General features: G+C 43.5%; 1 protein-coding gene across 2 annotated transcripts in view; it reads left to right on the top strand.

Moving 5' to 3' along the window:
• Positions 1 to 14,328, top strand: part of NR2F6 (nuclear receptor subfamily 2 group F member 6) — a 44,031-nt gene that overhangs the window by 9,618 nt on the left and 20,085 nt on the right. For both annotated transcript variants that reach the window (XM_066635716.1, XM_066635715.1), the window contains exon 3: positions 12,133 to 12,227. In XM_066635716.1, the coding sequence (XP_066491813.1) occupies positions 12,133 to 12,227 (95 nt within the window). The remainder of the gene's footprint in view (positions 1 to 12,132; positions 12,228 to 14,328) is intronic.

Here is a 14,328-nt window from a genome sequence, read left to right as displayed (position 1 = left end):
GCACTATACATTAATAATCACCCTACCACTTGGTTAATTCTCTCTTTTTTGGAATGCTCATTTCAAACCTGTTGGAACTAGGAACAGGGGATCATCTTCTCATTCTTTTTACTATATAAGCCTCTTGGAGAATGTTCTGTTGCTGAAAAGTGCCATTTAAATAGTGAAACTGCATCCAGTTGTGGGCATTTTGTTTTGAGGACATTGATAAGGTGAACAGGTTCAGAGGAGCACAATTAAAATAGTGCAGAGTTTGAAAACTATGTCTTGTGATGAACAGTTGTTTTGCCTGTTGTTGGCAACCTTCAGTCTCGAAAGACTATGGTATCGTGCTCTGAAAGGTGGTTTTGGAACATCGTCTAGTGTAGCTGAAAAGGCCGATTCGGGAGTGACAATCCCTTCCACACTGGGAGCAAGTGCAGTCTGTCCCTGGTCTGTCTCCCTGGCTATGGGCCTTCCTTCTTTGCCTCTTAGCCTCAGACTGTTGGCCAAGTGTCTCTTCAAACTGGGAAAGGCCATGCTGCACAGCCTGCCTCCAAGTGGGCCGCTCAGAGGCCAGGGTTTCCCACTTGTTGAGGTCCACTCCTAAGGCCTTCAGATCCCTCTTGCAGATGTCCTTGTATTGCAGCTGTGGTCTACCTGTAGGGCGCTTTCCTTGCACGAGTTCTCCATAGAGGAGATCCTTTGGGATCCGGCCATCATTCATTCTCACGACATGACCGAGCCAACGCAGGCGTCTCTGTTTCAGCAGTGCATACATGCTAGGGATTCCAGCTCGTTCCAGGACTGTGTTGTTTGGAACTTTGTCCTGCCAGGTGATGCCGAGAATGCATCAGAGGCAGCGCATGTGGAAAGCGTTCAGTTTCCTCTCCTGTTGTGAGAGAAGAGTCCATGACTCGCTGCAGTACAGAAGTGTACTCAGGACGCAAGCTCTATAGACCTGGATCTTGGTATGTTCCGTCAGCTTCTTGTTGGACTAGACTCTCTTTGTGAGTCTGGAAAACGTGGTAGCTGCTTTACCTATGCGTTTGATATGATAGCCATCTTCATGTAACTGAAGGGCTGTCAGGCAAAAGGAGAAAACTACCGTATTTTTCGCTCCATAAGACGCACCTGACCATAAGACGCACCTAGTTTTTAGAGGAGGAAAACAGGAAAAAATATTCTGAACCAAATAGTGTAATAAAATATTTAATAAACTATAACAGAATAACATTTGAACCATGTAAAGTGAACAGCAGTCAACAGTGGCATTAAGAACCATTATCACTGTCATTAACAAATGGAGAGACTTAAAGGTTTGAGTACTCTAGTTTTCTGGAAACCCCAAGAACTCATCATCGCTAGAGTCAGAATTTATGAAGCTCACAAAAGCAGGTGCACACAAATAGGGGATCACATTATCTTTCTGCTACAATGATGTTCTGCCAAATTCCAATCCACTGGGCCTCGTGCCCGCTTAAGGCTGATCAGTCCCCCTTGTGCAACTCACCAGTGCAGCAAGCAAAAGTGAGTCCAGTTCTAGTCCACAGATGCTAAGTAAATCAGTCCCATCAATCAGAGTTGCCAAATCAGAGTCCAGAGCCAATAAGCCAAATTACAGTCCAAGGTCAGGTTCCAGGTAGGTCAGTCAAATCCATCAGGGTATCCAAGTCCAGTCACAATCCACAGTCAGATTCCAAATTCAATAAACCCAGTCAGTCAGTCTCCTCTCCTACCTCCAACCTGCACTCCTTCTGAGACTTACTTCTGAGTAGAAACGCTGGCTTGGGCTCCCTCCAGAGCTGCCACAGTCCGCGCAGGCGCTGAGGGAACGCAGGAGCCCCCCAGCCAGCTCAGCCTCTGACTGCCCGGGGGAGCAGAGCAGAGCGAGCGGGCAGGGGGCGGGGCCAGGGCCGGGCAGAGTTTTTTTTTTTTTTTTTTTTTTTTTTTGCAGTATTCGCTCCATAAGACGCACACACTTTTCCCCCCACTTTTTGGGGCGGAAAAAGTGCGTCTTATGGAGCGAAAAATACGGTATCTCTGTGGCTCCCAAGGGCGGGACTAGAATCCATGAGTTGGAACTTAGGAAGAATTTCCTGACTGTGAGAGGTGTCCAGCTCTGGAATGGTCTGCCTTGTGCAGTTATGGGCTCTCCCTCATTTGAGATTTTCATGTAGAGACTGGATGGTCACTTGTGAAGAATGCTGTAGTAGGTACCTGCACTCAGTAGGGAGTTGTACTAGAGAAGGTACTTTCCAACTCTTAACATTATATGATGTATAAAAGTACTAAGTACTAAAAGCAACTAAGGAGCAGTTAAGATGGCATTCAAGCTACATGAACTAAACCAAATAAGTTTTTCCTATTTCACTCCTTCTTTTGATAGTAAATATTTTCATTTGTGGACTGCAGTGTGCAAAAAATCTGAAATGGCAAATTTCTGTTTTCGCCTTTAATTTAGAAAATCTTTTTCATGGTCTCTTAAAATTTACTTTTTAGTTTATACACAACGGATAAAATTAACAACCAGCATTTTCTTACATGATGTAATATTTCATAAACGTGTAGGTTTTCGACTGATTCTTTTGGTGGCTTGTGTGCAAGCATATACGTGTGTGGCCTATTTATGCAGACTGGCCTTTACTCATTGTGGTCTTGGGTAATTGAACCCAGAACGTTTTTTAAAAGGGGGATTTGTTATGTGTTTTCCACAAGACTGCCTTTCATGCTTTTCTCTTGTGCAGCAGGCATCTGCACAGTTGAAAGTCTGAGGGAGCCCCCGAACTGCCCTAATTTGACTATTTGAAACAAAGTTGGATTCAGTTTGGAGGCTGCAGGGGGTGGTGGCAGCAGCAAGTAATGGCTCCCCTAATGATATAATAAGCACAACCAGTGGCATTGGTGAAGTTTCGGGAGGGGAAGGCAGTAGCTAAAACATCACCACATTAGTGGAGCTCACAGGGCAACCAGGATCAAGGATCGTGCCAAGTATTTAGATTTGTTTCAGTAATGTACTTAATTAACTTGGAAGAAGCTGGGAAGTATTAAGATTCGTTTAGATGTAACCAACCAGGCAGTCCTTTTGCTCCACCTCTGCATTTTACCACACTTCAGAGCGTATTTGCACTGATCAAAAGTCAATCATCAATTTTTCTGCTAAAAAGCAACATTTGCATATAGAAACATTTATCTGTTTGTTTGTTTTGGAGGAGTTGACTGGAAAGGTTTTTTGAATTTTTATTTTCTGTATAAATTTTATCTATTCATAAATATATAAGGGAAGGAGGGTAATAGTGCTTACCTCAGGCTTGCAGCAAACACCACTGAATTTGCCCTCCCACAAGCACTCGGTTTTATATGGCTTCAAATGGAGCCATTTTCAGAGGTGAAGGCTGCACATGTGCGGGGGGGGGGGGTGTGTGATGACACAGGCATGGGGGCGCCACCCTCCTCGATGATGTCATCTGGCCCTGGGAGCCACCAGGGCCTGGCAACCCGACTGCAAGGAACAGATGCCCTCTGCTTCCCTCCAGTCCACCATTGATTGGGCCTGCCTCCTTACCCACCCCTTCCTCTATGTGGACTTTTTAAAAATCAGAACAGGAAATGTGGAGTGCACTGGGCACACATGCACTAACTTTGTAAGTTTATATGTAATTTTGTATATATTATCATACCGAAAACATGCTTCTCTTGCGGGTGGCTGCAACCAGCGCTAGCCAGGGTCACTCCTTCCACCGCCGCCATCATGGGGCAGTTCTTGGACACACCCTGCAGCCTGACACCAGGCCCAGAGGGCCCCAACCACCCTCTTCATACGCCACTGGGTGATACAGTGGGTGAGATGTGACTGTGCAACCAAGTGACCCTGCTGGAAAAAAAGGCATGGTTTTGGAAAGGAAAGATCAGGAGGAAGCAGCAACTGAAGAAGACTCTCTCTCCTCAGAGAAAACTGTGCAGCTGCCATTTTTTTGTGTCGGTGGCAGTATATGCTAAAGCTGGCACAGTACTTGCAAAAAATTCAGGGCTCGTACTTGATCCCTAAAAGTTCTTTTTTATAATCCTGAAGTCCCAAAACATGGGTATATGAAATTTTTTTAATAATTGATGTAAATTTTCAGTATAATTTTTTTAGGCAAGTTGCTGCAATACAGACAGGCCCGACGTTGCATTTCTCCTGGAGATATTTTCCAGAACACAATGAGGTGTTTCTGAACTTTTGTCTTGATGCCGAGGACTTCCATTTCAACGTGTTTTTTTAAAAAGCAGACATCCAACTCTCTGTGGTCTGCCAGTGTATCTTTAAATGCACACCATGAGAAGTGTATCCCCCAGATCTCTGAAAAGTTTGCACTATCCCTAATCTGGGTTCAGTGATCCTGAACATGCAGCTCTTGCTTAAGAGCATAACAAGCAACTAGCAGGATAAGGCAAATGCCACAGTTTGGCATTTCTTGCAAGCATCTCACAAACCAACAGGCACTGATAGACCAAAAGAATTGGCTGATTGTCTGCTAGTGGTCTTTCCTCTGCCCATGCCTCTCCAGTTTTGTGTTGTTGATTTTTTACCTTTTCCCTTGTAGGAATCAAGGGGATAGAAAAAAGAGCCCTGCTGTATCATCTTCAGGAATCCATTTGATTCCTATGGGTAGGTCTATCTCGTCCAGTATCCTGTTTCCCACAGTGGCCAACCACACACCCCAGTGTGGTTCTGATAAGCAGAGGAAAAAGGCAAAAATCTTCCCACTGTTTGTTCTCTAGCACCTTTATTTGTGGGTATATTGCCTCTGTACTTGGGGGTTCTATCTAACCATCATGTCTAAAAGTTAGTAGACCTCTCTTTATGAATTTGTCAAATCTCTTTTAAAGCCATCTAAGTTAGTGGCCCATCATTGCATCTTGTGACAGAGTTATAGAAATTAATTCTGTAGTATGTGAACTATTGCCTTTTGTCAGTCCTGAATTTACCATCAGTTGGTTTCATTGGGCACCTCCTGACTTCTAATATTATGAGAAAAGAAGAAAATCTTCTCTTACTCCATTTTTCTACACCACACACAAGCTTGAAAGCCTCCTGTAATCTTATAAAACATGTGTTAGTGTATGTCTCCCAGTCATAAGAACATAAGAACAGCCCCACTGGATCAGGCCATAGGCCCATCTAGTCCAGCTTCCTGTATCTCACAACGGCCCACCAAATGCCCCAGGGAGCACACCAGATAACAAGAGACCTCATCCTGGTGCCCTCCCCTGCGTCTGGCATTCTGACATAACCCATTTCTAAAATCAGGAGGTTGCGCATACACATCATGGCTTGTACCCCATAATGGATTTTTCCTCCAGAAACTTGTCCAATCCCCTTTTAAAGGCGTCTAGGCTAGACACCAGCACCACATCCTGTGGCAAGGAGTTCCACAGACCGACCACACGCTGAGTAAAGAAATATTTTCTTTTGTCTGTCCTAACCCGCCCAACACTCAATTTTAGTGAATGTCCCCTGGTTCTGGTATTATGTGAGAGTGTAAAGAGCATCTCCCTTATCCACTCTGTCCATTCCCTGCATAATTTTGTATGTCTCAAAATTCTTTTGAGACACAAAAAAGTCCTTTTTGCTAAACAAAAAACTTGATGCTTGATCCTTTCTTTGTAGGTATCCCAACCTTTGACCCTGTTCTGCCCCTTTCCCAACTCTACAATATCCTTTTTGAAATGGGTGAGGCAATAGTTAATGTTGTTGTTGTTGTTGGCAACCTTCAGTCTCGAAAGACTATGGTATCGTGCTCTGAATGGTTAATATTGTATGTGGTTATAAAATCCTACAGGAGTAGGCCTCTTGTTCTTTAAATCTGCAGGGTGTAAACAGGATGGAGCAAGTAATGGGGAACCCTAGAAATAAAAGTGGAGATCTTTTTTTACCCTGTGCTAGATACCCTTTTATCTAGCAATGCAGGGGGGGGGGGAGAGGAAACACTGAGGAGAGAAAACAAATGTATGTTTTTCCATTTTCTGCCTTTTGAGTTTTTGTTCAACTGAAAAAAACTTCTTTTGAAATATTTCTTCTTTTGGAATGATTATACTGAAATGTGTTTTTAAGGCAGAGTTTTAAAATATTGTGTTACCTTCTTCAAAGTGTGTTCTAATAGCTACGTAATGCCTTCGGCGGTATTAGGCAATTACAGTTCCTACATACTGCAGTCACGTACAACTCTGATATCCTGTCACTGGCTTTAGATCAGTGTTTCTGAACCAGTGGTACTTGAACCACCAGTTGTACTTGAGATGGTGTCCCGTGGTACATGCGGGACTCTCAGACCCTTGCCGTCTGGCAGAGAGCAGCAATGCAATGTGACAAGCAGCAGTAGGAGGCTCAGCTCCTTGGGCATAGCTCCAGCATGTGTGCACTCCTGTCTGCCTTGAGCCTCTTACCAGTATTTCTCATGTTGCATGTGGCCTCCCAATCTAGATGTAACTGGCAATGACATCATTGTCAGTTACTTCCAGTAGTACTTCCAATAGGTAGACTGTGCACATTGGTACAGCAGGGGACAAACATTGAGAAATGCTGCTTTAGAGCCTTCCATCTCCTGCTGCATGTAAAAGAAACTGTTATATCTTTGAAAATATATGCACTAAACCAAGAAGCAAGCAAGCAAGCGAAATAGAGAAACTTGTTACAGTCCATGCAAGCCCTCAGTTCTCTATTTCATCCATGAAGATAAAAATAAAAGTTCATAAGTAGAAGCTATTGATCTTTCTGAAACTGATTCTGACTGGAGAAAATGGAGATAGTATTTTCAGGGCTACGTTAATTATTGTTTAAATGACACATAGTAAGTATTATAACTGTTAGTAAAACAGTGACTATAACGCTTAGGCTGCAATCTTATATGCACTTTTCTGGGAGTAAGCCCCATTAAACACAATGGAACGCTTCTGAGTAGACATGCATGAGGCTTCCCTACTGAAGGGTTCAGTATTATATAAAGTTTAATGGAGCCAAATTACATTCACTTAAATTTGTCAGTTTAAAATATATTTAAGTACCTCCTTCACACAAAAAACAGATTTAGGGCCCCCAGTCTTGATCAGAACCATGGTGCACAGGCAAGGATATCACCCTTTCCCTGGGGAGAGAAAAACTGACTCCCCAAAATATGACTCTTCTCAAAGTGGTTGGCAGAAAGACAAGTGACTCTTTGTGGCTAATAACCACTTGGGGAACAGGGCTTTTCAGTGGGCAAATAACACAAGGGGCAACTGTCCTCCCCTGGCCATTTGCTAACTATGAATTGCCAAGTACATGCTTGCTACTTGCTTAGCACACATTTTAAAAATATCTTTAAATTAATGGTGTGGTTTGGCTCTCAGTATCGGCAATAGGCTCTGTCTTAAGCCTAAATTTTTCCTCAGAAAGTTGAAAGTATTTTGAAAGAAGAATTGTTGTTTGTGGTGTGTAAGCTTATCCTATCAACATTCCCTTACCCTTGAGGAGGCCTCCTTGACTGCCTCCCCCCCACGGCAGGACGCAGCATACACCCCATTGGCATGGCTGCATCAGTGCTAGATAACTGAATAGGATTGGACCCCAGGTCCCACTGCATTCAGTGGAACTTGCTTCTGAGTAGACATGCATAAGATTGCACTGTTGGGTACCTTTAGATACAGCAGTTTGCTGCTCTATCTTTTATGCTGGGTGTATTTATAGCTATTTGAATAACAGTAAGGGATTTATATTTCCTATACAAACCAGATGCTATCATTTGTTCTGCTAAACTATGCACAATGAATTGTATGCTCTTAAAGTAGTTAGGTAAGTTTTTGATCAGATAAGAGAATAGACACTGCGTGTGTTTCAAAAAGAATTTCTCCAAAATTTTCCATTAAAAACAAACAAACACAGGTTAGGGTTTTTTTGTGTGTGACTTCAACATTTCTGGAAATTTTGCATCTCTGGTTTAAACCAGAGTGGACTTGGAGCTAACCTGGCATGACATTAAACATAACATTCACTAGTTTTTTTTATTGTTCAGTATAATTGCTATGCAAGGGACTGATCCTTTAGTGTCATCTTCAGGGGGACCAGTTCCAGCTGGGATGGTAATTTGTGGTGATGGTAGTGGTGATAGTGATGATGGCAAGGAAGGAGGAAAAAGGGTTAAACACATATGCACTGTGATTCCAATCAAGATTGTGTCTCTGCATGGCTGCTATTTTAAAGTTTGTTTTTTTTTAATTTAAACAACTCAAACCGCACTATGATGTGTATAGCCTGAGAGTAAATAACTTTCTAAGGAGTGTGAAGAACTCGCTTCTGTTGCCTGGAGGTCTGGTAAAGGCCTTCTCAGAGGCATCTGGTTGGTCTAGTTTAGGTTCATTCAAGTCTTGAGGGAGAGTTGGTGAGAGGGGCCCTTTATGGTAGCACAGTTTTGTATCTGCAGGTCTCTGTCCTCACTGCAGGATTATGCTGCTAGTTGTGCTTCTGTGGTTAGCCAATTAATTTATTTCAAAAGTTATTGTTTGAATCTAAAGGAGTCCCTGAATAATCACCCAAGAGATTAAAAAAATACATATTTTACAGTCTTGACTTTAGCCACTCACCAAGTTGCCTCCAATGCCACTCATTGGAGCAGTGAGGCATTTTTTAAAAATCTTTTTTCCATCATGAATCTGCAGGTAGTGGTGACAGTAGCGTAGCTGGGGGGGGTAAGTATTGCAAGCGCTGCAATGTGCCTCCCACTTGCTTGCCTTCCACTTGCTCCCACTCCCACTTAAACAGCCCCTCCCACTTGCCTTTGGAGCCATTGGTTGCTTACACAGCACCTTGCTACACTGCAATACTTACCGTACTGTCTCCCCTTTGCCTATGCTACTGGGTGGCAGCTCCAGCAGTCCTTCAAATGTTGCTAGACCTCTTGCAGTTCGATTCCTATTGGTCGCCATGTTTTTCTGTGTTGTGTGCCAGGAATCAGCACATGCCTTGGATGTTGTATATCCCATAAGTAATTATATATGCTGAAGATATAGCAACTTAAGTACAGATTTTCTACAACCAATTTCTGGTCATGTCCTAAGATTTAGATAGGCATGACTAGTCCAGATTGAAGAAATGGTGGGGTATGCATTGACATCAAACTCAATGACAATACTTTTGGGAAAATAAAATCTCTAATAATGCCTGATGGCAAAGGATTAGTAACCCATTTATTTGCTGCTGCTTGGATAAGAATCAACAAATGTTTGAAAAAAATCTAAGTACTCCTACAGTAACAGTTGTTTAAATTTATTTATTAGTTACAATATTTATACCTTTCTCATAGACTTGAGTCTTGTAGACTCAAGGCAGTTAACATAGGCAGGCTGACCATAAACTCCATTTTCCCAGTTGTTTGCTTATTGTTTGATTCCAGTCTTGAATAAACTCTTTAAATAAGATTATGATGTAATGATATGATGGGGTTGGTTGTTATAAACATGCTTTACCTTAAATTTAGTTAGTTTTATACCACCCTTCCTCCAAGGAGCTTGGGGTGATGTACCTAGTTCCTCCCTTCCTTTTGTCTCACCACAACCCTGTGTGGTAGGTGAGGCTGAGAGATAGTGACTGGCCCAAGGTCACCCAGGAAGTTTCATGGCTGAGCAGGGATTTGAACCTGGATCTTCCAGGTTTAATTCCAGCCATTATGGGCTATCTTTTTTTTAATTTGAGCTACATCTCTGTTCATATTTGTATAAATATTGTAACAGCTGTATGCATGAGAGTCGCCTTTTGCAAATTATTGTATTACTGCTGAAGAGTGGACAGTCCTGGGCTAGATTGATCAAATTGGATAAGGCAACCTGATATGTTCAGAGGTCCCGACGACTGGGAGATGACTAGAATGTAAATTTCAGTGCAATCCTAAGGTGGAGATCTGTGGTGCAGGGGTCCCTGCTCTGGCAGAAGGTGTCACAAATGTACCATAAGGCATGTCATGGCACCTAGTGAGTAAGCAGCACCACCTCTGTGCTGCCCTGCCAACACTGCATCCAGCTTGGCAGCTGCCTGCAAAAGCAAGATTTGCTCCAGGCAGCAAAGGGACAGCAGGAGGATTGTTCAGAGACAGGGAGGGGGCATTTTGGGGTGGAGGAAGGGCAGAAAGGGGGCAGATCAGGTCCAGGAGGGGACGGGATTGACAGAGGCCTCCTCCACTGTATCCTAACTTCCTGCTTGAAGCAGAAAATCCTGCTAGAGCGGGGATGTCAAACTTGTTTCATACAGAGGGCTGAAGTTAGCATTCATGGTGCCTGCTGAGGGCTGGAAGTGACATAGCTAAGCAGAAAGTGACATCATTAAGCAGATGATGGCCAGAAATAAGCTCATTGTTCTCACGTAGAAACTCATTAGCTGCAAATGACAGAAGAGGAAAATGTGCAAACCTTGTTCATATTTTCAAGATATGAGAGCACCCAATTATCAAGCTGGGAGAGCCCAGTTATAATGGGGGCTGAATAAATTGCTTCCAGGGGGCCGTATTTGGCCCGCGGGCCTTATGTTTACACTTCTGTCCTAGAGCATCTCCAGCTGCTGAGCCTCTGCTTAAAGATCTTCAGTGAGGGAGAATCCACCATCTCCTTTGGCAGTCTGTTCCAGTGCAGAACTGCCCTTACCGTCAATAATTTTTTTCATGGTGTCCAGCCACAATCTCCTCTCATTGAACCTTGGATTTTGCATGCCCTCTCCTGTGGTTATGAGAGATTAAAAATTAAAGGGTCAAATGCATGAATTTTGCATGCCTGTTTAGTTTGGCTTTTAGATGATCTTTAAAAGGAGATTGGACAACTTCATGGAGGAGAGAGAGAGGTCTTGAAAAAGACCATGTTGGCGATGATAGACAAATGGAACCTCCATCTTCAGAGTGAGTGTGGTGTAGCATTTAGTGCTGAACCGAGACTAGGTAGACCTGTATTTAAACACTGTGTTCAGCCATGGTGCTCACCCTGTGACTTTTGGCCAGTCAGTATTTCCCAGGGGTATTGTGATGATAAAACAGCTATGTAGCTCTGCAAGAGTGGCAGGTTATTTGTCTTCATGGGGAGGCAAATGGGGACAAGGGAGTTCTTAAGTCATGAGCTACACAACAGAACATTTAAATGCTTGCCTTCTATGTTTATACAGGTGGGACCTCAGTATCCGCAGGGGTTCCGTTCTCGACCTCCCCCCACGGATACTGAACCTGCGGATAACAAGATCCATGGGGCATCCCTTAGAGCAGGGGTGTCCAAAGTTTTTGGCTGGAGGGCACATCATCTCTCTGACACTGTGTCGGGGGCTGGGGGGGAAGAATTAATTTACATTTAAAATTTGAATAAATTTGCATAAGTTTACATACATGAATATATTAAAGATGAACTTATATGAATGAATGAAGGTCTTGCAATAGCTCAAGGCCTATAAAAGGCCTTGCACAAAGCAAGGCTGACCTTTCCTTTGCTGCCTCTACTGCATCACAGACGTGAAACAACAAGCAGTGGAGGGAGCCCTCATCCCACAGCTCACGCCAGAGGTGAAACAGTTGCCCTCACGCTGAGAGCAGTTGCGTCGGGCCAGTGCGGGCTCCAGTAAATCTCCCGAGGGCCAGAGGCTCACTGGAGACTGGGGGCTCCCTGAGGGCTGCACTGAGAAGCCTCAAGGGCCGCATGTGGCCCCAGGGCCGGGGTTTGGGCACCCCTGCCTTAGAGGACCTCTAGCCGTGACTAGAAGTGCCTTCTGATCGTGTCCTGGAGGTGCTCTGAGACACACAGAGGTTGCATGAAGCCGCCACGTGCCTCAGAAAATGTCCCAGAGGCTTCTGAGCCGCACTCCAGTTTTACAGAAAACCAGAAGTGCATCTCGGAAGTCTCTGGGACATGTTCTGAGACACGTAGAGGCTGTGTGCAACCTGTGCATGCCACAGAGCACCTCCCAGACATGATCGGAAGGCTCGGTGAGGCCCTCCAGCAGCTGCTTCAGAACCTGTGTTAATCAGACCCATAGTGCCAAACCAGCGGATGAGGAGAGCCACTGTATGTGCATGCTTGTGTATTCTTAGTCATGTTCTCTCTCAATGAAAAGGATGTGTAAAGTGTAATGACAACATAATATGACATTATTTTTTGTTTAAATGTCCACAGATCAAACCGGGACTGCCAAATTGACCAGCATCATCGCAACCAATGCCAGTACTGTCGTCTGAAGAAGTGTTTCCGTGTCGGCATGAGAAAAGAAGGTAAGCTGGTGACTGTGTGGTGAGAAGGGACAGCCTTCCAAAGGCAGGCCACAGGATCTAGATGAGATTCGAAAGTTCTCCAGGGATATCTCTGCTCGTCCATAGTGAAAGCATTAGAGAGCTTTGCAGCACCTTATGGAGTAGAGGGAGGCAGACGCTTTCAAGGTCTAAAGCCCACTTTGTCAAAGCCCCAGGTGTATCCTCACTTCTCAGACATACAAATACAGGTGGATCCTGAGGAGGAAATGTTGTCAACCATGGGGCGGAAATTGCATGAACTGCAAGAGGTTCAGTGTGTGACAAAATCAAGGCAAAACTTTTAAGATGTACAAGAAAAGCACTGTGATCACAACAGCAGGAAGGGGGGCTCAAACAAAATCTCCTTCTCTATGCAGTGCTAAGACTCCTGTAGTGTGACACACAACCCTACTGTGTTTAACCCCTGTTGTGGGAAAGGTAGCCCTGATCTTGATTAAGTCCTAAACAAATAAAATCAAATTTTCTGCTCAATTCTACTTTTTTTTTTTTTTTTTTTTACACAGTCATTTTGGCAGTTCTCTGTTCGAAAAAATGTGAATGTAAGATTAGCAGCAGATACCCTGCTGGGTGGAAATATGCCATTGGATTTCTGAGGCCAAACTGCACATTACAGTGAACATGTAACATGACCCTATGTGTGTTAGGGTTTTTATTTTTTGTAAAATAGCGTGTACTGGATGGGATGGACATGAAACAGGTTGAAACCATGGCTGGAGGTAGAAATTTTTCACGCTCTTCCCCCTTTGCAGTTCTGATCCTGGTCACAGCCATATAGGTGCTGTTTTTATTAGAAAAAAAGTTTTTTTTGACTTTCAAAAAAATGCCTTTTTTTGACATTGATTGGCTTTCAGGTTTTTCCAGTAAAAATAATGCCGGTGGGAGGGGACACAATTGGGATTAGAACTGATGCAACGGCAAAGTGCTAAGGCCTCCGTGTGCCCTGCAATGGTTTTGTCCCATTTTGCAGTCCCTTTCTCAGTTTGTCAAAAAGATACATGCAAAAGAGAAGCCCATGTTGTGCATAATGTACTTTGGTCCTGACTTTTGCCATATTTGTACAGGCATGCCTCCTCATCCATGAGGGTTCTGCTGACCCAGTTGGCGGATAACTGAATCAGTGGATACGGGGGCTTCCCGTCTGTTAGATTGGTGCCCAATCTAACAGGCGGGACAGTCTATACAAAACAGTAGATGGGTTTATTCTATGTAGACTGCAAAAGGACATTGATGGCAGGTGATAACATAAATCATGTTGGAGGATGAGCAGGTAAAAAGCTCTGAAATTGTTGGGTATCATATTTGAAATTGACAAATGGAGCTATAGTCCACAAAAAGTGAATTGGAGGTGGGGGAAGATGAAAGTCACCAGAGAAGCAGTCTCTGCCATAAATTCTCTTCTTCCCCAGCCTTTGGGTTGATATGATTTTTAGAATTGTTGCAAATCACACTGGGAGTTTTGTTACACAGGAAGACAGTATCAAAATGTTTTTAATAAATCAGTAAGGAGAATCAGGAAAAATGTAGAGCTGGATCTAGTTGGCCACTGACTGCAAGCTTTGACTGGACCAGAAGTGGGAACCGCAGAGACCAACTACCTAAAATCTTTCATTAGACATTAGCTCAAAAGTAACTGAATATCTTTTTTTGCCAGGACAACTACTGTTTCTTGAGAATGTTTATAAAGTCACCCCTTCTCATCTGCAGATGAGAATTTGACTCCACTTAGCTTAGCACCTTTGCACTGCTGGTGTGAAATAATGTCTTAAGTGTGTACTTGGTGCAATCAGTCTTTGTCATGCTGAGATATTTTTCTCAGTTATTTTTTTTTTCTGGTACCTGTTAGACTCCTTGTGTGATTTCTGAAGGTGTTTGGCACCAGCTTTGCTAAGCATTTTATTGAACCAAAGGTTAATGCATTCCCCTGGTTGAAGGCCTTAAATGTCCTAAGTACGATGGGCAGTACGATGTCCTAAGTATGATGTCCCTCGTAAAATGGGCGGGACAAGAGAAGAAATGGATTTGATAATGTTAACAGATTGCCTACTGGTTCAGGAAGGACTTT

The sequence above is a fragment of the Tiliqua scincoides genome, chromosome 8 (genome assembly GCF_035046505.1).
Source record: "Tiliqua scincoides isolate rTilSci1 chromosome 8, rTilSci1.hap2, whole genome shotgun sequence".
NCBI lineage: Eukaryota > Metazoa > Chordata > Lepidosauria > Squamata > Scincidae > Tiliqua > Tiliqua scincoides.
The sequence above is the reverse complement of the archived record's forward strand: the minus strand, read 5'-3'. Positions and strand labels throughout refer to the sequence as shown.